Below are 24,794 nucleotides of genomic sequence, written 5' to 3' on the forward strand. Positions count from 1 at the left end.
TCCTCATTCTGGTTTTTAATGGTCAAGGTGACAATAGTGTACAAAGTTTTTCCAGACCCACTTTTTAGTTTCCGTCAATACTTTCACCTGGAAGAAACGCTGTGGCAGATGCGGCAGGCTCCTGCCGGTTTGGGATCGGAAGCACCAAGCCACGTCCCTTTCGTGGGAGGGGTCTGGGGGAGACACCCCAGGCCCCGTCCCAGTTCTGGGTAGAAGTAGTGTTGGTTCTTGGCTCATCGCAGTGGGTGAAGCAGGAAAGAGAAAGTGACTGGTAATAACTGCTTGGAGAGAGGATTGAGGCACATTATGATTCAAGATCAGGAGATTCTGAGTCAGTGTTGGTTCTAAGTCTGTAGTTCACGTTAAACAGGGAGGTGGACAGGCTTCCTTCCATCCAAGACCCTAGCGATTCTCTTCTCCAAAACTTGCACAGAAAGCACACTTGAGAGTATGGTCTTTACCAGACTGGCATTACTTGCCTGAACTGTTCACAAATCAGAACTCAACTGGGCAGAAAACAACGGGGGCGGAATCTGCACACCAAAGCCATGCACTGATGCTATACTCACCCCTCCAAATGGACCCAGCAGACGCCTCTTACAGGTGCCACTGTGGTCGAAGGCATTTGTAACAAAGGGAACTCAGCCTTCAGTATCCGACTTTGCCATGCATTACTGGTGAATGGCTCAGTGACATTTGGACTCTGTCTATATTTCAGGCCAAGATATCCTGACTCTAACTCGTTTGGGTTGGTACAAGCTGCTTCCCAATGAAACTAATGCCCTATTAACTTCCTGGGAACACTCAGGTCTCTGGACATGGAGTAGAGGCGGAAGCAGCGGGCACTCACCAGGGCGAGCAGTATGGTTGTAAGGGGAGCTAGGGCTGGGAAAGGAAGGAGTTAAAATCCCAACTGGCCAGGGCCTTGGACACCTGAACGGCCCCGAGTCTGAGTACACGAATGAATCATTTTTTATGTGAAGGAGAGGTCTATTATCTTGGTCTGACCTCACACTTTCGGAGACTCCAGCAAGAGTCTTGCCCTGGCAATAGAACTGTTCTTTCAGGAGACAGCGGCTACAAAGCCTCTTTCTAGGAGCTTCCCTCTTCCCTTCTCTATGAAGGCAGAAGAGTCCTCCCCCAGGCATCGTGGCGGTGGTGGGTGGGCATACGAGTGGGCGATGTTGTGTGCCACAAGCAATTTTCTGCAGAGTATGGAAGGAAGGCCCCTTCCCACAGGTCTTGGAGATAAATGATTTTATAGCAAGAACCTACTTCAGTGGGAGAGGTTCCATACAACATGCTGGTGATATTCCTTCAATTTTTTTGGTTGTTTTTATTATTTTCTTTAAAGTTCATTGATCGTCACAAAAACCCAGGAAATGCAACTAAAAAGAAAACAAATGTCCAACTGAGATCTAAGAACCCAGAGCTACGGAGGAGACGTGGCACTGGACTGCTGGGTGTGTGGGAGGGGTGGGGTGTGGTCCCCAGGGGGCAGCAGGCCGTGGGAGACACAGGAAGGAGGCGAGGCTGCCCACGGGGCCAGGCGGTTATGTTAACCGCTGTACAATGACGGCGTTGAGCAGGTTGGCGTCCTTCAGGGTCTGGTTCTCATCAGCTAGCTCTTTGTTCGGGAAGGTAGTCATGAGGACAAAGCTGGTGGCAGCCATGGCTGGCCGGGCATCTACGATGAAGAGCCGGATGTCGCTGATCCTGGTGAAGTGGGGGTGAATGAGGTGGTGAGCAATGCCCTCTGCTGCCAACCTCAGCCAGCGGCGGCTGCATCAGGCCCACCCTCAGTCTCCTCCCTGGCCCCGTGCTACACACAGTAGCCAGAATTCGCGTTCAGAAGTAGACTGGGTCCTATTTCTTTCCTTGCAGAAAACCCTTCCCAGTTTGTTTCCATTTTTCTTGGGATAGACACCAATATCCTTCCTGTGATTGCAAAGCCAAATCTGATGCTACCTCTGACTCATCTCCCACTTGAGTTCTTCACCAGGCCTCACTCTGTCCAGATTTGGGTCCCTCTTCCCAGTGGCTTCTCTGCCTGATCCCTTGCCTATAACCCTTATTAAATCTCAAACCAAAAGCTCGAAAGCCACCTCCTCTGGGCAGCCTTCCCCAAACTCTTGGGATCTACTTTCTTTACTTCCATGATACTGAAAAAATTTGAGTAACACAATTCTAGATTAATGGAAAAGATCTTCCTGTAAACCATGAATAACAGATCACAGGAAGCACTCAGACATGAGAGTAGGATCTATGAATGAATGAAGGTCACTCGTTTGAGTACTGAGATTCCTGTTCTAGACACTGTGTCCCGAAACTGGCACTTACGGGTATGGATCACCTAAAAAAGAGTAGTCTTCTCCTCTAAGATGCTTAAGGACAAGTGTCTTCCCATCACCAATCCTTACAATCTATACTGTCTCTAATTTGAATGCCTACGATGCAGCCTCAGACTTTCAGCGCGCATATCCCTGTCACTCGTATTCCACCTTCACTTGAGATGGGCTGTCCATTCAGGAGAGAGCTGACAGACTGAGTGAACTCAAAAGGCAAAGAACTCAAACCCCTGTTACGGACTGAACCCCTTAAATTCTGAGCACCTGAAGTGAAACTAAGGAACAAGAAATGTTTGAACAAAGCCTCTCTGTCCTAAGGCTTGTTTCACAGGTTTCTCCTTTAAAAGGAATCCTGACAACACTCAAGCGTTGTCAAACCATTCAGTGCCCCATGCCTTGATGGACCTTGTCTATGGTTGGTGAAATTTAGGTATGACTATGCTAGAGAGAGGACATGCCAAATATCTTTACTGGTGACAAGCAGTCTTCCTTACTAAACTTAATTATTCCACACTTCAGTTTCCTCATCTTTAAAATGTGAAAATATGAAAGAGTTGTTTTCACATAGAAAAGGAAATCCAAACTTCTCAAAAGCCAGACCTAGAAAAGACCTTATTAAGCTGAGTGGGTTTCAAAAGCCCCACGGAGAGGGAAGCAGGCTAGATAGGTACTATATTTCTTTCCCCTCTGTCAACCAAAACAGTTCAAATTTTATCTGTTCTGCACTTGGGCTTTTGCATGAACCAAGGCTCTGGGGGCTATTAACACCCGAAAAACCCAATCCTCTAATTTTATGTAAGAGGAATGAGGCTCACAGGAGCCAGACTGGACGAAATGGTGACTGGTCATACTTTAGAGAGAGAGGTGGGATGAAAGCCAAGACCTTAGACCCTCCTTCCCACTGTTTCCCCGGGAAGGCAGGCCTGCCGGTGTTCAGAAGAAAGAATAGCTCCCTAGCTCCCACCTACTATGGGGGTTTCTGGGACACTCCTAGAGGAGGCAGGTGGAATGCGTGCACAGGTACCTGTGGCTGTGGTTGAATTTCTGCACCAGTCTCCCGCCATCAGCAAGCCGTATTTGGATGTTTGTGGTAGGCTGTGACTCATCGATTACAATGGAAGAGCTGGCTTTGGCTTCGTTCTCTGCCTGTTGGGCTGGAGAGCTGGTATTCAACACCTGGGGAGCAGTGCTGAGGAGAGAGAGTCAGATTAAGGCATGTAGAGAAACAAAATCCCTAGCAGGGTGGAATCCTGGTTTCGGATTTTTACTGAATGGCTTCATCTAACTCTGGATTTGGTAACTTTTGATACAGTAAATGACCAGAGAGAGCCCAGCAGAATTTACCTCTAGCCCTCACTCCTGAGTAATCCTGAGCCCTCAGTCCCTTCTTCCTCAAGACTTCTCAATTAATTAAAACAGTCTTTGAAAGGAGGAAGTAGTAAATACAACAATCTCAGGCAGGAAAGATGCAATCCCAGGCTGGAGGATCAGTTAGATAAGGATGAACTTCAGCCTCAGTCCGAGGGCTGAGGGTGTGCACGTCTGCAGCTACGGAGTACTGACACAACCTTAAAGTCACTGCCATGGTGTAAGAAGGGAGCTTCAGACACTCCGTGATGAAGTCTTCAGACATTCTCCAGTACAACCTCAATCACATGAATATTGCACACCCACATGCCAACTAACAGGAGGAGGCTGAGATTTTCTGAAGGCCGTAAATGCCCTGTATGGTTGGAACCGTACAATAAGAACAGGATGCTGTGTAGTCTGTGCTGTGTTTAAAGGTCATGCATGTCTTAGAATCAGAAAGAATCTGGGTTTGAATTCACCCTACCAGCTATGGTGGTGTTGGGCAATCTCTTCACTTCAACAAGGATAGAAAAGGGAGTTTTATTTTTGTTTTTGGGTCACCCCCCCCCCCCCCCCCCGGTATTGCATAGGGGTTACTCCTGGCTCATGCACTCAGGAATTACTCCCGGTGGTGCTTGGAGACCATATGGGATGCTGGGAATTGAACCCAGGTCGGCCGCTTGCAAGGCAAACGTCCTACCTGCTGTGCTAACGCTTCAGCCCAGACAAAGAATCTTTAATTAAAGTTACTACCCACTTGGCTTGGGTTCTGAGGATTAAATGGGAGAATTACATACAGCACTCAAGGTGGCTGACAAACAAGGAATGTACACAGGACTCCCAACCCGCCACCTCTTCCATTTGGAACCTTTACCTCACTCAGCCTTTCTCTTAACAGATACTGTGGTAGATCCCTGTACAGAGAAGTCTTTAGATGAGAGCTCATCACCTGCCCCTTTAGATGAGAGCATCTAATTAGATCAAGTTCCCATATCTATTCCTTCCCTCTGGTCTTTAACCTAAAATGGTATTGTTAGCAAATCCAACAGGAAGTGTGTTCCCTAGAACTTGAGTCCTTTGAGATGATCTCCAGGAAAGTTTCAGAGTGTCATAGATTACATTAGCATCATCACAGGTCACTAGCACATTAAAATTCCTGAAGGATAATGTAGTGAAACACATTTATTCATCCAATGCCCTTTCTTTGTTTACGGGCGATACCCTGAAGAGCGTGGGGGGACCAGTGGCACTGGGAACCAAACTTGGGTTTTCAGCATTCAAAGCATGTGCTTAGTCTACTGAGCTCTCTGCCAGTTCACAATGTGCTTTTTACTGTTACACTTGTCAATCTCCTGCAGATAAAGTACTTCACATAACCCAGAGCAAAGAAAAAACTGAAGAGTGATCGTATTTCTTTCTGAGAATGCAAAAAATATGGGCCTAGAGACTAGAGCTCAGAAGAGAATGTCGGCCACATTTATGTGCTATGAGAAACTTTAATACATCAGTCTGACTACAGCCTTGCTGCAGATGGGATTCAAATGTGGGCCAGATGTACAGATATATCCTATTATAGATCTGAAAAGATGTTGGAAATTAGTTTCATGGACTTTACAACTCTCCAGGCTATAGGCAGCCTGTCTCTCAACCATAAAAATTACAAGTATAGGACAGGTACTCACTGAAGCTCTTCCTTTTTTTGATATTTTTGTTTTTAGGCCACACCTGGTGGCACTCACGAGTTCTGTGTGGTTCTGTGCTCAGGGATCCTCCTGGCAGAGCTTGAGAGACCATATGGGTGTTGGGGATTGAACTCGGGTCTGACATGAGCAAGGCAAGCGTGCTATCTGCTGTACTAATTCTGACCCTGAAGCTATTTTTCCTACCAGAAAGGGAACTCATTTTTAATCGCGCCAAAAAGCAAGTCTGAATACGTTATTCCAATGTAGGTGACTTGTCAATTCAGGTAAGGGTGAGGGCAGGAAGGAGGGAAAAGTGGCTGAAGAATCACAACCTACTTTGTCTGGCAGGGAAAGGGTATGACATAATCTCAGTTAACTTACATAATTATCCTCTGAGATCTTAATCTTATAGATGTGAAGACAGGAAGCAAGCTCTGGAGAGCAGTTTTTAAAATTTTAAAACCTTAACCCAATGAACAAGTTTTCTCTATTTATATCCTATATGTTTCTAATAGCCATGATACATCAGGCTTTACTTTTGGAAAAGAATATTTATATCGAGTTTTTCTCACTGACTCCCAGAGAATCTGATTTGGTGATGGTGGGTGGGAGGGTATGGGTGTGTGCGTCCCAAGAAACGTTCAGGCGGTCAGCGCATTCCTGGATGGCCCATGAGGGCACAAGGCAGTGGTGCTGCTTGGGTCCTGAAGTGTAAGGAACCACTGGGGTCGTACCTAGTGACGCCCAGGAGGCCATGTAGTTATCAGGGTCAAACCGGGGCTGCAAGGCATGTACCATTTCTACAGCCACTCAATTTCCCTGTCTGTGAAAAAGGAATCCTATGCCTAGTTCCTCTTACTCATTTGAGGGTACATATAGTAGGCAATTCATTAAATGACAGCAATTATCAGGGAGATTCAGTGTGAAGGAACACCGTCTGGTGTCAGCTCTAATGGTTTCAAAATAAACAAGTGGTGCAACCTCCAGCAATTACTCAATTTTTGTGTTTCCATGCGTGACATAATGAACTATTATTACCAGAACTAGGTGAAATACTGTGCTGAAGGTCCAGCAAATGCCAGACTTTTCAGAAGTCCTCTATAGGAGGAGGTAACGAAATACTTTCTTCCCAGCATAGCCTTCTGCATTAAGTTGGCATAAAAGCCTGATGTATGGATTTGCTACGTGGTTTCTGATTGCTTTCCTTATATGCATTCTAGAAATAAGGTTGACTGGGGAGACCTGATAAATATGGTACACATTTACGAAGCTCCCATTATGGAGCTGGGTCGGATGTACGAGCATTTGATTTGGTGGTGGTACTTGGTTTATTCAGTCTTAAAGGTTGGGTAAAGAATTCTTCTCTTATATGTTACAGATGAGGAAACTGAGGCACAGTGGAATCAAGCATCTTGCCCCAAATCTCTATTTGGTTCAAGGTGGAACTGGAATATGATCCAAGCTGTTCTGGATCGTGCTATGTCCTAAGCTCTTAAATTACTACACTCCTGCCAGGCCTAGAAGTCAGACAGACCCAGATCTGGATTACCCAAGACTCAGTTTACTTATCACCAATACGGGAGGGAGTTGATGAAAACCTTTCATAGCTGAAACAACAGTACCCTGCATATACCAGAAGCAGAAACAAACGTCTGTATTGTTATGCAAGAACACCTGAGACTCAATGCAGCATGGTGGGTAAGAATGGAGACCAAACTACCTGAACTATACTGACCAGCAGTGTGGCTCAGGACAAGACCAGGACAGGGAATAAAACAGGATTAAAGGTGGCAACCTATGGAACGCTCAATGAAGTGCTTACTTAACAGAAAGACACTCCGCTCATTACTATCATTCTTCAAGGTTCTAGCCCACTTAATATTTCCCTAAACCCTGCCTCCAAGTCCCTTGGAGACGTGAATGTCTTTCATTAGGGTTGCAGGGAGCAGGTCGCTCTTATCTGAGAGCAACTAATCTCTGAAGCCCTCAAGAAACATGAGGCCTGGAGGGGAACCTCGATACAAGGTCTCATGATTGCTGTTTGGGGCAAGACTCTCAATGAGCATTAGTTCCAAATGCTCTAATAACCGTGGATTAGAGATGCAGCAAAATGCAACTGTTTAAAGGTACCCACCGATGTCTGGTGCTTCCCAAGAACTACTAACACTTGACCATTTGGACTCCCAGAGCAGCTGGGTCATACGTAGCAGTGAGAGCAGTTCATCAGTCTCACTCAGACCAAGTCTGAATAACCAGCTGCTCATTTTCTTCACTGTGGAAACAAACTGGGTACTAAGGTGTTTGTTTTCTCCCTCATAAAAAAATGATTGCAGCTTTGGTGAGCAGGCGGAGCTCACTCTGTCAAGTAGGAAACCCTCCCTCACGCGTACTTTTAACATTCACCACTCAAAATCGAGTAAATGTGGACTTGCCCAGATTTTCAGATTAGATCCCATCCAGATCAATGCATTGTAAGGACTGTACCTGTGGGGAGAGTCATTGTGTTCCGAGTGCCTCTCAATCCCCTTGGAAGCAAACTGACCAAAAGATTCTACAGCCTTAGTCAAAGCTGAGATCTGGGAAGCCTGTCTGTGTGTCAAGGGTGTAGTGGGAGAACCAATCAGATCCTATCAGCTGCTGGCAGTGGCAGAGGAATTAGGACAAAAAGATATAGGAAGTGACAGTGGAAGTGTCCAGGGAGGGGCCAAGAAATAGGGGTGAGAGCTGCCACAATGGTGGAGCAGTAGCCCATTTTTGCCAGCGACATCTAGTAGATTCCCTGGGCCTTGAGTAGCACTCCTGTGAAGCTGGCTGACGGGAGCCGGGTTCCGCATGCCTGTGAATCATCACTCAGGTAACATGAACACACATGTCTGCTTTAGCTGAGTCATCCAGGGCACCCCTGCTCTCAATACGCTTGACTGAAAGCGGGTTTGTTTTCCTGATGGCTTGCTCTGTCTGCTCACTAGAGGGCACTGATCTCCGTGCTCCTCACAACAATAAAAGAGTGGGAAAGGACTATTATTAGTTCCATCATAATCATCAAACAGTTCTAGAACAGACACTTTAAGGTAACAAAGCTAGGAAAGTGAAAAGATTTTAAATTAACCTTAGGTGGTTAGTTAACACCTAAGCCCATGTTCTTCATACTTTTCCTGGGGGGGGGGGGGGGGGGAGGGGGGGAGGGGAAGAGAAGGATCTGGTAAGCAAGTAAAGAGCTACATAAAGTGACCAGGTCAGGCCAGGCTGAATGACAGCAGCACTCCTGCCTGTCCTCCTTACCTGCCCAGTTTCTGACCCTCGCCAGTGAACGCTTTGAAGGCTCCCTTGGGCTTCACAAAATCCTCATCCCGATGGTCCTCCATGTCCAAGTTCACCTGGCCTCCATGTGCTAACCTCCGCAGCTCTGCCGGCACCTCCCTGTGGGAGAAGACATAAAGCTGGGAGATAGGGCAGGACGGGAATGACAGCGATGGGGTAGGCAGAAGAAACTTCCCAGTTCCAACTGCGAAATCATTAAAGACCTTCACAGAGGGGTGGAAAGTCCTGTCTACCACGCCTGCTCCAGGTGAGGCCGAGACCTCTAGCTTACCTGTTCACTAAGCTCTATTCCAGGTCAAAGGCAAAATGGACATACACGATTCTGGGAGCAGATCTGAAAATCTCAATCTATGCTTCTGCTACTTAAAATATTTTGCTTCTCAAATTATAAACATCTAGATCAGCTTCTTTCCCACCAGTCACCGTGTTCAACAGTATGAGGAAACCGGGAAGGCTTTGCTCACCCTCTGCGGATAGACTCCAGAAACTGGGCATTGGCCGGGTCTTGGTAGCTTCGGAGTTCGCCATTATCCAGGCTGAACCCGCTCTTCCAGAGTTTCAGCACAACATGAACCTGGGACAGGAGGCAAGCCATTCAAACATGGCCAGAAACGTGGCAAGCATGGCAATATAAAACTGGAAATGAACACTATGAACCTGCAAGTTAGCAGATTGTCCCTATTTGAGAGTCATTATTAAATACACACAGGAATCTGGTGCACAAGTACATCAAAAACCAATAAAATCAATATGAACCCGAAGTCGAGAAGGTGCTATGAAGCAGATTAAGAGCTTGGACTTTAAGCAGTCCTAGGGTTGTGTCTAGACTGCCATTCTCTAGCTAAGTAAGTGACCTGATCAAAGCTCTACAGGGCTGGCAGTGAGTTTGGCATGTAGGTCCTAGGCAACTCAACTGCCACAGTGAATTTACTCAAGACTATTTTGCACCCATTTAAAGTATTATCTTGGGGCTAGAGATAACAGCACTGCAGGGAGGGCACTTGTCTTCACATGCCCAACCTGGGTTCAATACCTGGCACCAGATATGGTCTCCATCACTGCCAAGAGAGATCCTTGAGCAGACTCAGGAAATACATCCTGAACATACTTGGGTGTGCCTCCTCTCCCCCTTTTCCTTTCTGGGTTACACCCAAATATGCTTAAGGCTCACCCCTACTTTGGTGCTTATGAATCACTACTGGTGTGTGCTTGGGGGACCACATGAGGGTGCTGGGGATTGAACCTTGGTCTGCTGTGTGCAAGCAAGCGCTTACCTGCTGTACTATCTCTATGGCTTCCCCCCAAATTACCTAAAATTTCTGCTCACGACTTTCTAAAAACACACTCACAGAAAAGGGTCCAGAAGAGTGTTTCTCAACACTTTTGTTTATTTCCTGTGCATCTTGCCCCCAGTTCCATCAGTTGGTCCCCGACTTTTGTACTGTGACCCCCCTCCCCCATTTATACGTATTTCTCCTGTGGCCCCTTGGAATCCTGGAGACCATAGGCGACCATAGGCCCCTGGTTGAGAAACACTGAACACGAAAACGGAAAAACAACCTAGCAATGCTGCTACCTCGGATGGATAGGATAGTACTTTTTTTTCTGCTTGACTTTATTTTGGAATTAAAAACTAAAATGATTAGGGATTTTGATCCCTGGCATCCCCGACACTCCCCGGAGTATCACCAGAAATAAGTCCAGCGTGCAGAGCCAGGAGTAACCCCTGAGCATTCCTGGGTGTGGCCCCAAACCAAAACTGATTAAAAACAAATACGTTATAGAAACTAAGTCTCTCTTTCTTTTTTTTTTTCTTCGTTTTGAGCCCAAACCCCTAGAGTGCTAGGGTTACTCCTGATTATGTGCTCAGGAATCATGCCGGGTGGTGGCTTAGGGGATCCTATGTGGTGCTGGGGGAACAAACCCAGGTCAGCTACATGTGGTGTACTTTTACTCCAGCCCAGACACTAAGTCTTAAGGATATATAAAAATATTTACTAAGGAACATATCCCGGAACACACAACGATCAATGTAGAATAGGATCACATTTCATGCATTTAATGGAGGGAGGACCCTTATGCACCTGGTGAGGTAGGGGGCGGGAGGACTAGACAATAGCAAGTTCGATTTTACTGAAGTTGTAGTTCAGGCCTTCTGGTGATCTGAATAAGTTCTTTAGTCATGCCCATACCTCCAGAGAACCCCAGACTCTAGGTCCCTCTGCCTGGGCTCCATAGACAACAACAAAAACGTCCCCTGGGCCCCTCCCTACCTGCTTCTGAGGTAAGCCTTTCTTCTGTCTGTGGACAGCGGCAAGGGCAGTACCTCTGCAGACTTCCCTCTCCGAGGCTGTCCGTTCATACCTAACACGTGACCAATCCCTCCCAACTGACAGCAGATGAGGACAGTAGCAGCACTAAGGGGAGGAGACGCTCACTCACATCCTGGCCAGAATGCCGCCTCCTCTCTCCAGCCACATAGGCAGACTCTTCCTCCGGTGCGGCCCCGAGGCGGTAGCCACCCCCTGCAAAAGGCTGGGAAAAAAGACAAGATCAAAAAACACTTGAGGGTGCGTGTGCAAGATCATCGACACAGATAATGATGCAGTTCAAATATGTTAACCAGCATATACATTCTCTGGGCACCAAATTCAGAGCTGTAAGGTATGGCAGGGCAAATGGCAGGTAATACAGGTAAATAAATTCAATAGCCAGAACTGAGATGAGAATGGGGCAGGGCTGGTTCCTGGTTAAAGGGAACAGTCACTATGGAGCTCTTACTGGCCATGCGGGAATCAGAGCCATGCAGGAATCTGAGTGCAGGGAACAGAAGACTTTTAATTTTTCCAAGACAAAAATCCAGATTTTCTGCAAAATAGGTGGCTGCTAATTAAACAAAATGAAGCAAAACATTGAGTAAGCCAAACTGGACAGACCAAACAGAACATGTGAGTAGGACACAATTTGAGACCACAGGCCATACGTTTAAAAACTTTGCCACAAATCTTGATTTTGTTAACCGTTAAGAGAAATTCACGGCTCTTCTACACAGGAGACCAAGCAAGTGCAGGAAAACAAAAACAAGGACCAATCCAGTCACGACAGAAACAAGGGCCTCTTCTCCCCCTCCGTGCTCACTCTTGGTTTACTGGTCTCTCCAGGGCTCTTGGTCACTCGCTCCACAGCCACTGCTCCATGTTCCTTGGCACCTTTAAAAAGATCATCCACCAGCTCGTTGGGACTTTTCTTCCTGGGAGGGCCAACAATCTGCTGTCCGCTTCTCTCTGAGCCCCCGGCATAAAACCTGCGCAGAAAACATACATCTAACACCGAAAGCACTTAGAAGACAAGACTAGAGCATGCTCCAGGCTCTGGGCGAGATGCTCGGCACACTGGGGTGAACGGAACAATGCCCATGTTGAAGGAACTTACTGTCGATGGGGACACATGTAAGGAGGCAGGCAGGCAATAAAGCAGTGTGAGCAGCAAGAGAAGTCAGTAAGTGGTGCTCTGGGAACATGAGCTGGGGAAGACAGTCAAGGCTTCCTAGAAGGGTGTCTTCCGGGCTGAGTCTTGAAGATGAGGATGAACTTATTAGGTGAAGAAATCAGGGGAGGGCATTCCGGGCATGCACGGTAGCATGTCAGCTCTGCAGAGTCCCGACTGAGTATGATTATCCGTTTGGTGGCCAGCACCTCTCCAGGAGCCGGCGCTACGGCCAGTCAGCAGGAGCTATCACTAGCAGCTCTGGGTTAATGGCAGCAGTGGGGCAATTAGTACAAGCAGCTAGGCTCCAGTGTTGGCGTAGCTGCCGAGTGACCCAGGGCAAGCAAGTACATTGCCCGGAACCTCACTTTTCCTGTCTTTGAAATGGAAGGGAAGGACCACATGCCCTACCTACCTGCTCCTTAAGTCAGGGCCGTGAGGTTCAAATCAGCAGATGTATGCAAAAGAACAAGCACAGAGTAATGCACACAGGTGAGGACGTGTGACACAACACAGAGAGCTCACCCAATCCTCACTGCATCTTGCCAGTCTCGTGACAAACACTGGGGAACTGAAAGGGCGGGGGAGGGGGGCGCTTTAGAGAAGATCAGAAGTACAAAAACTAGCCCCAGGCAAGCCACACCAGGGTTGCCATGGACCGAGCATGGCAGGAGATTAAGTTGGCACCTCTAAACCTGGGTCTGAAAACCTCCCAACAGTCATAGCCTGACCTGCTGCCTCCTTATCACTACTAGTTACACAAGTATCAGTGGCACCTTGTGAGTGGGGAGAACCGGGAACCTATAAAAATGAGTTTCAGCTTTTAATTTCCTAGGGAATGCAAGGCAAAGTTGTAGGTCTTGGTAAGGACAACAGCACCAATGTCGCATGTCAGATCTAAACTGCTGGGCCAAAAAAGGAAGGTTATTGCCTGGAGGATAAGACAGGAGAGGAGTGGAAAGAGGAACAAGTCTTTTAGGGGTTGCGCATTCACACTTGTGCATTTCACTAAGTATAAAATCCTGAAAATAACATTTAGTCTTGAACCCTGAGTGTACCTAACCAGAAGGTTCTGTGGCAGAATAAAGTTTACTACAAGATGAAAACTGATTAAAGTACAAGATGTCATTTCTCAGTCTTCTTCGCAGAGTGACCATGATGAGGTAACTGAATTTCCGTTATGGTTATTATACAAGATAACTTGGGGATGTCTGACAGACCGAAGCAGACCTTCTAGAGAACAAAACCCACTAAATGAGGCTATAGCAAATTCATCCTCCTTCACTCCAGGTAAATGAAGTTCTGTTCACAGACTGTAAAGTCTTTCTTTTAAAGAAATCTCAAAACCTAAGTAACAGCCTGTAATCAAGTACCTTAAAAACATGCCCTGGAGAGAGAGTACAGGGGTTAAGATGCATGCCTTGGATGCAGCCACGCACCATCAGAAGTGACCCTTGTGCACAGGTAGAGTACGTGGCCTAACCCACACATTCAAGCCCTTCAAAATTTCACACACTTCAAAAAGATATGCTCAGACCCTTGACCTGCATTTTAATTTCTAGAAACTGTACTTTGAAATGAAGTAGATAACTACAATAAAAATGATGCTCACAGCACTACGATTTCTAGTGGCAAAGCCCAGAAACAATCTTAATGTTGGACGTACGTATGGATCATAATTAGCCATTGAAAATGCTCATGAACAAATTCAATGACATGAGAAATGTTTAAGATGAAACATCAATGCAACAGAAGACACAAAAATGATCTGACTTCATATAAACAAAATACAATCTAGGCTTTTTTACCCTCTGGAGAAGCCCCCATGTTCCACTCTTAAATACCCCCCTCCACCCCCATGTTAAATGTCTTTCAATGAAACAATTTTACTTCATTAAAAAGGTAAAAACAAGCAAAAAATAAAAACAAACTAAAAATATGTTTTAGTTTGTTTTTGATACACAACATCAATACTAAATAAAAATGTCAAAACAGTATCTGTAGTTACCATTTATTACAACTATTTTTATTTACTATAGTGAAAACTAAAATTACCCGACATGGCAAAAGGTTAAAAATCAAACATACTTGGGGGAACATACATTTTATTGTTTGTACTTATTCTGCCTTTAAACATTTTATTATGGATATATCACTTTTCAATCAAAAAGCTCTTAAGAAATAGAGCCAGAGAGATAGTACAGACGGCAGGGCACTTGCCTTGCATTGGATGACTTGGGTTTAATCCCTGGCATGCCAAAAGGTTCCCTGAACTTGCCAGGGTGTGCCTCTCCAACCACAAAAAGAAATAATGATATTGGGTTACTTTTGAGTTGTGGAATTATGAATGACTTGTTCTTAGTTGTTTTTCCTTTCCCCAATAATGTCCAGTAAAGACAGATTTTTTTAAATAACTGAAAAATCAAAACAAACAAAAACCATAAAACAACCAAGAACAGTAACAAGGATCATTTAAAAGTGGGAGCGGGAAACTGCTCCTAGTATATGACAAGCGCAAAAACCCCCAGTGGTAATCGCTAATGATGACTGAGCTCATTTAAGCCCTATACAAGGTTTACATACTGTCCTACACTCTATGCCCACACCTGCCCCACCAAAGACTCACCTCTGGCCTTCTTCCTCTTCCTCATCCTCATCTTGGTCATGAATGAGGTCTCTGAAGGATGTCACCCTATTATCGCTGAAGATACAAAAAAAGCAAACCAACCTCAGGGCGAGTTACAAAGTTAAGTCTTATCATTAGCACCTAAGGTGTTGAGAACACTGGGGGTCAGAATTTTTTGGGTGGGGAAGGAAGAGGATTTCTAGGAAAAAGGTCAGGCAAAACAAAGTGGCATATTTTTAAGGTCACAGAGGAATAAGTTAGAAAGTACTGCAGTAAAGCTGGTGAAATTTCATTAATATTCTGCTGGAGAAGGAAGAAATGGTTACACTTGTTCTGCTTTAAAAACTTACTACTGAGATTACTTTCATCATAACATTTTTTCTGTAGGGCAGAGGTTTGGGCCACACCCAGTCAGGCTCAGGCTCAGGCTCAAGGGTTATTCTTGGCTCTGTGTTCAGGAGTGACGCCTGGTGGTGTTGGGGATTTGAACAAAACTGAGGTCAGTAGTATGCAAGCCAAGAGCCTCATTTCCTGTATCTCTCTAGCCCTTCACCATACAATTTCTTTGTTTTTAGGTGACCACCTGCAGCTATGTCCTGAACTTACTCCTGGCTCTGAGTTCACGGGTCACTTCTGGGGTTGCTCAGAGAACCATATGGGGTATGGGAGATCGAACACAGATCAGCTGCATGAAAGGCAAGCACCCTGCCCACTGCTTTATTTTTCCGGCCATACAATTATTAAGAGCTGAGATAAAATGCCGGCGTAGAATCCAGGTCTATGCAGATGGTAAGAGTTCTTAGCCGTGTAGCACCCTGGCCAGTAAGACAATTGTTCAGTACTGCAGGGGGCTGACACTCGAGCAAAGGGATGTATGGGAGCCAGAGCCTCCTGTTCTGTGTAGTGGGTGAACAACATGAAAGGTTTCCTAGAAAAAAATGTGGCCGGTCTGGACAGCCAAACAGAGGAAGGGCTGTGTGATCATAAGGAGTTCTATCTCCTTACAATTGTTAGAAGGGCATCACAGGAGCAGGTCATACAAATACACAGAGGGGAAGAAGTAAATACTAGAGCAGTGTTTCCCAAAGTGGGCCACACAGGGGTGCTGAAAGATTCAGTGGGTACTACAGTAGCACTGCAGCAACTGACTCATAATTTTTTTTCCCCCTGAAAAGGGCATAATAGGTCAAGGAAAACAGATTTGGGACTAGCATTAGTCAAAGGACAAGAAACCAAGAAGAAGAAATAAAATAAGGATGGCAGTGGAGGGCTTCTGTATGCTTCCGGTTGCAGTTCAAACAAGAAGAGGTTATCAGTGTTTAGGGTAAAAAAGCAGATCTGTTTGGGGATGGGGCACTAAAATTGGGTGTGAGAACAGTGAACTCTCTCCTCCAATATTGTCTTCCACTGCCACTTTTCCCTGTAGTTTAAATGTATTCTCAAGGTAAAATTTTATATTTGGCAGGGAGTGTGTTTTAGGTGGGGGCAGTCTCACAGGTGGTGCTCTGGGACCCTTGGTGCAATCCTAGAGATTCTTAGTTGGTTGTTCAATGCTACTGTCCAGGGATGCGGTGCTACCTGGGTCACTTGGTGCTGGGGACCCCAGGGTCATACCTGGTGGTGCTCAGGGCCCTACAGAACCAGACCCAGTGATGCCTGAGAGGCTCTGTGGTGTCAGGGATTGAAACTCAGCTGTAGTCTCCTGGTCCCAAGGACTAATATTAGCTTTTTTTTTTTTTGCTTCTTTTTTTTGGGGGGGGGGGGTCAAACCCGGCGATGCACAGGGGTTACTCTTGGCTCTGTACTCAGGAATTACCCCTGGCGGTGCTCAGGGGACCACATGGGATGCTGGGAATCAAACCCAGGTCGACCGCATGCAAGGCAAATGCCCTACCCGCTGTGCTACTGCTCCAGTCCCTAATCCTAGCTTTTTAAGGATCATGAGATCAACATTTTGACTTTTGTACCAAACCCAGGGACACAACAGGGTAGGTGCTCAGAGGCTACTTCTGGAAGCCTGAGGGGACAAGACTTGCAGGAAGAAGGCCAAACCTGGGCCTCCTGCATGCAAAGCATGCACTTCAGCCCAACAGGTTCTCTCTCTGAAATACATATTTTTATTTATATACTTCCCTGAAATACGTATTTTATAATCCCCTCCCACCCTCACCTCCCCCAGTATTTCTTAGGCGGGAAAAAGGAGCTTTGTAATACCGGGAGAAGAAGGTAACAAAGATTTAGAGAGGCCAGACAGAAAAAGAGTGGTCTGCAAGAAAGGAAGTCGCCCAGTTCAATTTTGAAGAAATATTTCAGGATGCCAATTGGTGTGCAAAGGAAACTCTGAAGTTCTATCTACTGGAAATAAGAGCAAAGACCAATCGATCCAACAAATCCATTCCTTGCTTGAGTTACCTAACAGGAACCTCTTGGGTATTCCATGATCTTTCTATGACATGGTTCAAAAGGACCCAAGTAATAAGATCTGTACCTATGCCTTGAAAGGTAATTTCCAGGGGCAGCTTTCCATGAATGATCAGTCTAAGATCTACAGAGAGAAAACACACACACTCTCTCTGTGATAAGCATCTATGAATATACACATGTACACTTTCTTGAGCCAACAGCCTAATCTGACTATGGTTTGATTCTTTCCCCTAAAGTTCCTAATCAGATTATGACTCTCAGCAGACTCCAATGCCCACCTCTTTGGTTCTGACCCCCAAACCTGCTCTTGGGCATGTTAATGACGTTCTGTAAGGCTGCACCAACCAAAAAGGCTATCTGTGGGGCTAGAGCAATAGTACAGCAGGTAGAGCATTTGCCTTGCATGCGGCTGACCCAGGTTCGATTCCCTGCATCCCATATGGTACCCAGAGCACCGCCAGGAGTGATTCCTGAGTGCATGTACCAGGAATAACTCCCCCCCCCCCCCACAAATAAAAAGGCTATCTGTGAAGAGTAAGAGTACCGAGGCATACAAAGTCCTTTAAATGATTTGGTTCATTTTCCACCATTAATTTTGAACAGTAACTCAAAGTGGCCTTTGAATCGGGAGCCCCACCTGTGAAAACTGTAGCTTCTCAATCAGAAACTCAAGTTCCACTGACCCTGTTCTATGGAGTCCTCCAAGTAATTATTTGGGTTGTTTCTGCGCCATACCCAGGTCTGCTTAGGGAACCAGGTGAGGGTTCCTGCATAAAAAAGCGCTAGCCCCCTGAGTATCTCCCTGGCCCCATTTTCAAATAATTCTTATATACGCTCAAGTTTCAACACTGCTGCTCCAAAGCACAACCTAGTCATGTTGGGGTCATTACCAATTCTGAACAATTCATTCTCTCATCTCCACAAATAAGCAAAGGCTCTCAGAAATGCCAATTTCTCAGTATTAAAACTCCATCTCCTAGGTTATCCTGGCACTCTGAAGTGGCACAAAAGTCTGATATCTTGCCAGATACTTTTCTGTGGGGACAGAAAAGTCGATTTGTACTGAGATCTGTGCAGTACAAACCTCTAGTCACATGTGGCGATGGATCATCTGAAACATGATTAATGAGAGATAGTACTGCTAGGAGAGAATTTGCCTTGCATGCGGCTGACCTGGGTTTGATCCCAGGCACCCCATATGGTTCCAAGCTCCAGTATCCCTGAGCACCACTGCGTGTGGCCCCAAAATAAAAGGGAAAAGTAACATTAGAGAAAAAGACCAAATTTTGTCTGAGTTTAAGCAAATGAAATTGCCATTGAAGCTAGTAATGATCATCTTGAGTTGTATCATTTTAAATAGTCAGAGAAAGCCCCTGAAATTTTAAGCACGCATGGTGTTAGAAGTGGTGGAAGCAGCTTTGGAACAGACCCAACTTGATGTTCAATCTGCCCTCCCAGCAGCTGCGAGTCACTCAATCCTTCTAAGACTCGCCTGAGAAATGACGAGTGTCCAATCTACCACTTTAGCTGGCCAGGCATAGATAACCTCAGGTGAAAACAACTGGCAGGGCTAGACAGATGGGAGGCAGTCCTTCTATGATCCCTCCCATTTTCAGGAATATAAAATTTACTTAGGAAAGGAAAATTAAGTTAAATATGGGAAGGGGAGTTCACAAAGAAGGCACATGGATATGGGTCAAAGTGAGAATTATAGCTGTGACTGGATTTGAGAAATAGACCATGGTTATGTGGCCTAGGTTGGGGTTCAGAATATGCTGAACAGAAAAGGTGTGGATAAAGTTAAACCAGAAGGACATACAAATTTTGTATAAGCACATAATTAGAACGGGCTTGTCTTGTAAAGTGAGAGGCCTGAGACAGCCCCCATCCGCCACCCCGACAATCAGTTTGATCGGAACAGATTTAAGATCAGGGCGACTTCTGAATCTTGTGGACCTTGAAAGATCAGGAGAGGTAGGTACTACATCATTCTGGTTGAGCTGGATGCTGGAAGCAGAAACAGAGCTGTGGCGAAAGCCTTGTTTCACTGGCTGCGTGATCCTGGGAATGTGCTCAGTTTGTGTCTTCACCTATGCCATGGAGACAATGACAGTACCAACTCGCCAGAGGTTTAGTGGGATTTTCCATGATGGCTTAACCCGTGCCTAGCACCTACTAGTGCCCAATAAAGGGCGGTTTGTTGAGTTTAGACTTGTTCTGATAGCAATGGCTAACCTTTTGTGGGCCAAAGCATTTTGAGCATCTGATAAAAACAAAACAAAACAAAACAAAACAAAACAAAAAAAAAACCACGATGCTGTTGTAGATTGCTGTGTCATTCCCATCCTCACTAGAAAACATACAGCATCCTCTCATATTTCTCCCTACACTATCAGGTAACTTTTAGACCTAATCACCATTCCATAGATTCTGCCTAAGGGCGCAGGATTTCTGTTTTAAGACACCCCCCACCCCCCATTCTACAGTTAGAGGAACTCACTAAGTGCTGTTCCCGGGAGGCTGTGATGACTTGAGGGTATTTGAAAAGAGGAACACGGGGAATGGAGGGAAGCCAGGAGCAGAATGCGTTTCTTGTAACAGGCCAAAGAGCGGGAAAGGCAGAAGATCTCACACAGAATTTCCCTTAAGTGCTAGGACAGGTTTGGCCTGAGAATGCAGCGTGTTGTGGACAAGCATGATGATGAAATAAACTGTGCTTTCCCTTTCCCTTTGTCTTCACGTAAGCCAGACCAAGTTCTGACTTAGCTTAAACACAGACGCAGAGCCAGGTCATTATGTGTGAATGTGTGCCTAGTCTTTTATTCTCAATATTAGTATTAAACTGTTTTCTTGTTTCTTTTACTTAGTCTATTTTTAAATATATGCACTTTTAGAATGAGACAGAAAATATTTAAAAAATGATAACAGGAGCTCGAGAGCTAGTACAGTGGGTAGGGTGCTTGCCTTGCCTGTGGTAACCCGGGTTTGATCCCCAGCACCTCTTATGGTGCCGCAAGTCCCTCCAGGAGTGATTCCTGAACGCAGAGCCAGGAGTAAGTCCTAGTACCACCAGGTCACTGTCACTGTCACTGTCCTCCCGTTGTTCATTGATTTGCTCGAGCGGGCCCAGTAACGTCTCCATTGGAGACTTTTGTTGTTACTGTGTTTGGCATATTGAATACATCACGGGTAGCTTGCCAGGCTCTGCCGTGCGGGTGAGATACTCTCGGTAGCTTGCCGGGCTCTCCAAGAAGGGCGGAGGAATCGAACTCGGGTTGGCCATGTTGGCTGCGTGCAAGACAAATGCCCTACAGCTGTGCTATCACTCCAGCAAGGTATGGTCCAAAAATGAAAATAATGACAAAGACAATAGCAGCTAACATGTACTATGTTCTATGTGCTTTGTAAGAATTAACTCACATAAACACCCACGTGGTAGACTGTATTATTTCTATTTGGCAGGAAGGGAAAACTGACAGGCTGAGATATTAAGATATTTAAGGCCACAAAATTCCAAAGTGGCAGAACTGGAATTTAAATCCAGGCCGTCAGGCTCTCAGGCCCATGCTCTTTATGTCATTAACAGGATTTTCAGACTACTAGAAAAAGAGAAGCACTGAATATGTGATTGACACCAGAAGCTAAGCTTCCGTTTCTCCTGTATTTCTGACAGGCCAACAACTCAACCTGGAGTGGCCGTGAGAGAGTCACATCTCAGGAAATCAGTGTCTCTACCAGCGGTTTCAAAGTCCTCTCCTTTAGGATCACATCCCAGGCCTTGATGTCCTGATGTGCTACCAGTGACATCTGACAGGCTTCTCAAAGGGAGGAAACATATTAACAGGGGCGAGGGTGGAAGACAGATGAGGGTTGGGGGACAGATGCCAAGCAGTAGAGGGCGATGTGGTGCCACGTATCAAACTCAGGGCCTTCTACCACGGAAGTCACCTTTTTGGCCCCAGGAAACTTAAAGATGCCCTCAGAGAAAGAGGATTTACCACTTCACCGACAAAGAAACATTCTCTATTATGAACTCCAACTCCAGCAAATTTTTCTCATGAAAATGTGGACAGGACAGGAGAACCTGCACGGAGGGGGGCTCTGGGGAAACCCACCTGCAGGAAGAGGCCTTGTCTGGGCCTGAAGGGCAGCACTGCCCCATCCTGCAGATCACTTTCCCACACTGTTGAGCCCACCACCCTCCTTTCAGGAAAAAGCAAAAGACCAGATAACCTACTCAGCACCTGCCTGGAAATCTACCTTTTGTGAGACACACCCAAGTCCCCCTCCTGTCCCCCGTCTTGTTCCAATGTCCCCCAAGGTACAGTATAGCTTCTGCTGGGAAACAATGGTCCATTCTGGGAACCCGGAAGCCAATTAAGAGGACAGAAGAGGAATGGATAAGGAGCCACAAAGGTTGACACCATTTTACCTAGCACGCTGTTCTTATCAATTTGGGAAAGGGTGAGTAACAGAGACTTCTTTTTAAAGTACTTGTTGTGGGTGCCACACCCAGCGGTGCTATGTAGAGCAGGGAAATGAGCCCAGGACCCTGCACCTCCACGGCATGTGCTCTAATTATGGGAGCCACAGTCTCTGCCCTTCAAAACTCTTTTTTTTTTTGATGGGCATCTCTGGCAACGCTCAGGGATCACTCCTGGTGGTATATGGGGGACCATATAAGATATCAAGGATTGAGCCTGGGTCAGCTGCATGCAAGGCAAGCACCCTGCCCGCTGTACTATATCTCCAGCCCCAATCCCCCCAAAGCTCTTAATAGTATAACGGGCATCATAAAATTAAAACAAACAAACAAACAAACAAAACAACCTCTGGATTAATTTTTAACATCTGCAGCGTTGCTGAAGTCCTTTGGCTTTTATTTTAAAAACTTCTAGAGGACTGGAGAGATAGTACAGTGGGCAGTGTGCTTGCCTTGCATTCCACATGGTCCCCAATGCACCACTGGAAATAATTCCTAAGTTTGGAGCCAGAAGTAAGCCCTGTGTATCACTAGGTGTGGCAAAAAAAAAAAAAAAAAAAAACCAAAAAAAACCCCCAAACACCCACAAACCCCCAAAACAAATCAACAAAAAACAACTTCTAGAGATAGAGGCATTTCCTCAAATTTGTTAAATAAAAGACACAAATACCTCCAAAGTATGCTGTGTGAATTGGATCACAAACCACCCTCAGAAACTGGTGTAATAAAGGAATGAACTGCAAAGGGCTGCTACCCACCAGCCGTCAAACTCACTCAAACCCACAAGTCAGCATCCCTAGACCCGAACCCTCAAGTCAGACAACGCTGCTCCTCACTGCTGGAAGCAATAATTCACACTGACCCTTACCTGGGGGCTGTGCCCCTGGACACGGAACTGGGGGCTGCCTGTGAAATGGTCACAATGTCTTCATCCCCTCCATCCTCATAAAAGCTTGCTAGGGCGATCTGAAACAGAAAGGCAGTGACTTGGGATCCTTAAACAGGCCTTTATCTCACACAACCCCTTGGAGCACAGAAGGAAAAAGACCCAAATATGTGTCCCACATTCACAAGGCAGTCTATATCCAGGACCCAAAGAAAAAGAGACCAGAAGGCCACAGTCTCAATTATTACATCTTCATAGCAGCTGAATTCTACCTAGTGAGAAAGGCCAAAAAGGCAGGAAGAACAGATCAGACGGACATATTCCTCACTCTCATTTATTGGGAAATGCATTCCAGTAAAAGCACACATTTACTGAGGTGCATGCTGTTCTGAGTGTAACTCTATGCGTTTTAACTCATTGCTCCCTTTAGAGAATGTTATCTCTTAAGTACTACATTTTCCTATTGACACAGAAGCACTGAGAAGTTAAGAAAATTGCTCAGAGGCACACAGTTCAGGAATGGGGTCAGGTTTGGAGTTTTTTGATTTTTGGGCCACACCCATGCAGTGCTCAAGATTTACTCCAGGTAGGCTGGGAGAACCCCCAGAGATGCTGGGGACTGAACCTGGGTCTGTCCTGTGCAAGGCAAGCACCCGACCCGCTGTACTATCGCTCCAGCCCCTGAGTGGAGTCAGATTTGATCCTATGCAGTCAGCTTGTCCCTTCCTCTTAGATCTGATGTGATGACAGCCAGGAGTCAGGGCTGTGAGTTCAGTCCAAGAGTTCTTATTTATTTATTTTTTTTGTTCCCGAGGCCTAGTTTCCAGTCTTGTTAAAGGGCACAAGAGTCCCATCAACGTCGTGCCATGGATAAGACCTTTTTTACATGCACGAACCGTCATGTCTGCATTCCAGAAATGAAGGTTTGTGTGTGTGTGTGGGGGGGGGGGGGGAGCGGTGGCTGGAGCGACAGTACAGCGGGTAGGGGGTTTGCCCTGCACAGCAGGTTTGCAGCAGACGTGGGTTCGATCCCCAGCATCCCATGATTCCCCCGAGCACCGCCAGGAGTAATTCCTGAGTGCAGCGGCAGGAGGAATCCCTGGGCATCGTCGGGTGTGACCCAAAAAGCCAAAAAAAAAAAAAATCCCCAAAAACCCACCAACCCAGAAATAAAGGTGGGGCTCCTCTAGCCACCCGTGGCCACGTGCTTCTCTCTCGCTCCACGGAGAGGTAGCTACTGGTCACTAACCCTGCACAAAGACCTAAGAAACCCCACTGTCGGGAGCGATGCAATGCAAAGGCCGGGGTTCCCGTCGGGAAGGCAGCACAGGGCAGGCGCCTCACTGAGCACCCAGGACCTGGCCTGGAGGGGCTGGGCCCCGCCTGAGGACAAACGATGCCACAGGCACGAGCCTCAGTTTCCCTTCCTGCTGAGGAGGGGAGCGGCTGGGGCTGCCGGGCGGCCTGAATGGCACCTGCGACCCCTGCCTGGTTTCCAGGTGGACACTGGGCTTCCCCCCGGGGGCGGGGGGGGGGTCGGTGCCCGGGGCCTCTTTCATCTCGGACTCTTGGGAAGGCGCCCCAAACGGCGCAAGTGGCACATCCAAGGTGTGTGTAGGTGTGTAGGTATGTAGGGGGGGACAACCCAGACCTGCCTGGGCACGGGTGGGGGAGGGGGTGCGGGGGTGCCACCGCCCAGCCCGCGACCCTGCTGGGCCTCATCCCCGCGGGGTGGGGCGGGGCGGGGGCGGGGCGCGCCGCAGCTCGGGCGGACCGGGGTGGGAGGGGGGTCCCCGGGCCAGGCCCCCGCCGGCTACCCGAGGCCCGGCTGCCTCGGCGGACGGCGGGGGGCGGGGGTTCCGGGCCGGTGCGGCCGGACCGGGGCGGGGTCCCGGGGGCCGGGCCGGCTCGGGCCTCGCCGGGCGGGATGACGCTGCGCTTCGGGCCCCCCGCGGCCCCGCGCCCCCCAGTCCCCGCCCGCCGCCGCCGCCGCCGCCGCCGCCGCCACCGCCCGCCACGCGGGGCTACCTGCAGGTCCCAGCCGGCCGACTCGAGGAAGAAGCGGGCCCGGTCCTCCTCGGTGCCCGTCACCGCCACGAACTCCCTCAGCGCGTCCTGCCGCTCGGCCGCCATCTTCGTCCCGTGCAGCGCCCAAACCGCTCCGGCCGCCGCCGCCGCCGTCGCCGCC

The 24,794-nt window shown here is 47.2% G+C and overlaps 1 protein-coding gene across 1 annotated transcript; it reads right to left on the reverse strand.

The window, feature by feature from the left end:
• On the reverse strand, positions 1-24,794 carry LOC130030421 (NSFL1 cofactor p47). Its single transcript, XM_056121701.1, has 9 exons — positions 24,635-24,794; positions 22,589-22,686; positions 14,814-14,888; positions 11,840-12,005; positions 11,144-11,236; positions 9,166-9,275; positions 8,663-8,800; positions 3,373-3,537; positions 1-1,716 (listed from the first exon to the last, which is right to left on the reverse strand). Exons 1-9 carry the CDS (start codon positions 24,737-24,739, stop codon positions 1,554-1,556), a joined length of 1,113 nt encoding a protein of 370 aa, XP_055977676.1. The 5' UTR covers positions 24,740-24,794; the 3' UTR covers positions 1-1,553.

Source organism: Sorex fumeus, unplaced genomic scaffold (genome assembly GCF_029834395.1).
Source record: "Sorex fumeus unplaced genomic scaffold, SorFum_2.1 ptg000044l, whole genome shotgun sequence".
Classification (NCBI taxonomy): Eukaryota; Metazoa; Chordata; class Mammalia; order Eulipotyphla; family Soricidae; genus Sorex; species Sorex fumeus.

Coding starts and splice junctions, on each gene's coding strand:
- LOC130030421 (XM_056121701.1), bottom strand. CDS start 24,739: ATGGCGGCCGAGCGGCAGGACGCGCTGAGGGAGTTCGTGGCGGTGACG. Junction 9,276..11,143: donor GGCGGCATTCTGGCCAGGAT/GTGAGTGAGCGT, acceptor CTCCTGTCCCAG/GTTCATGTTGTGCTGAAACT. Junction 1,717..3,372: donor AAATTCAACCACAGCCACAG/GTACCTGTGCAC, acceptor CCACTTCACCAG/GATCAGCGACATCCGGCTCT.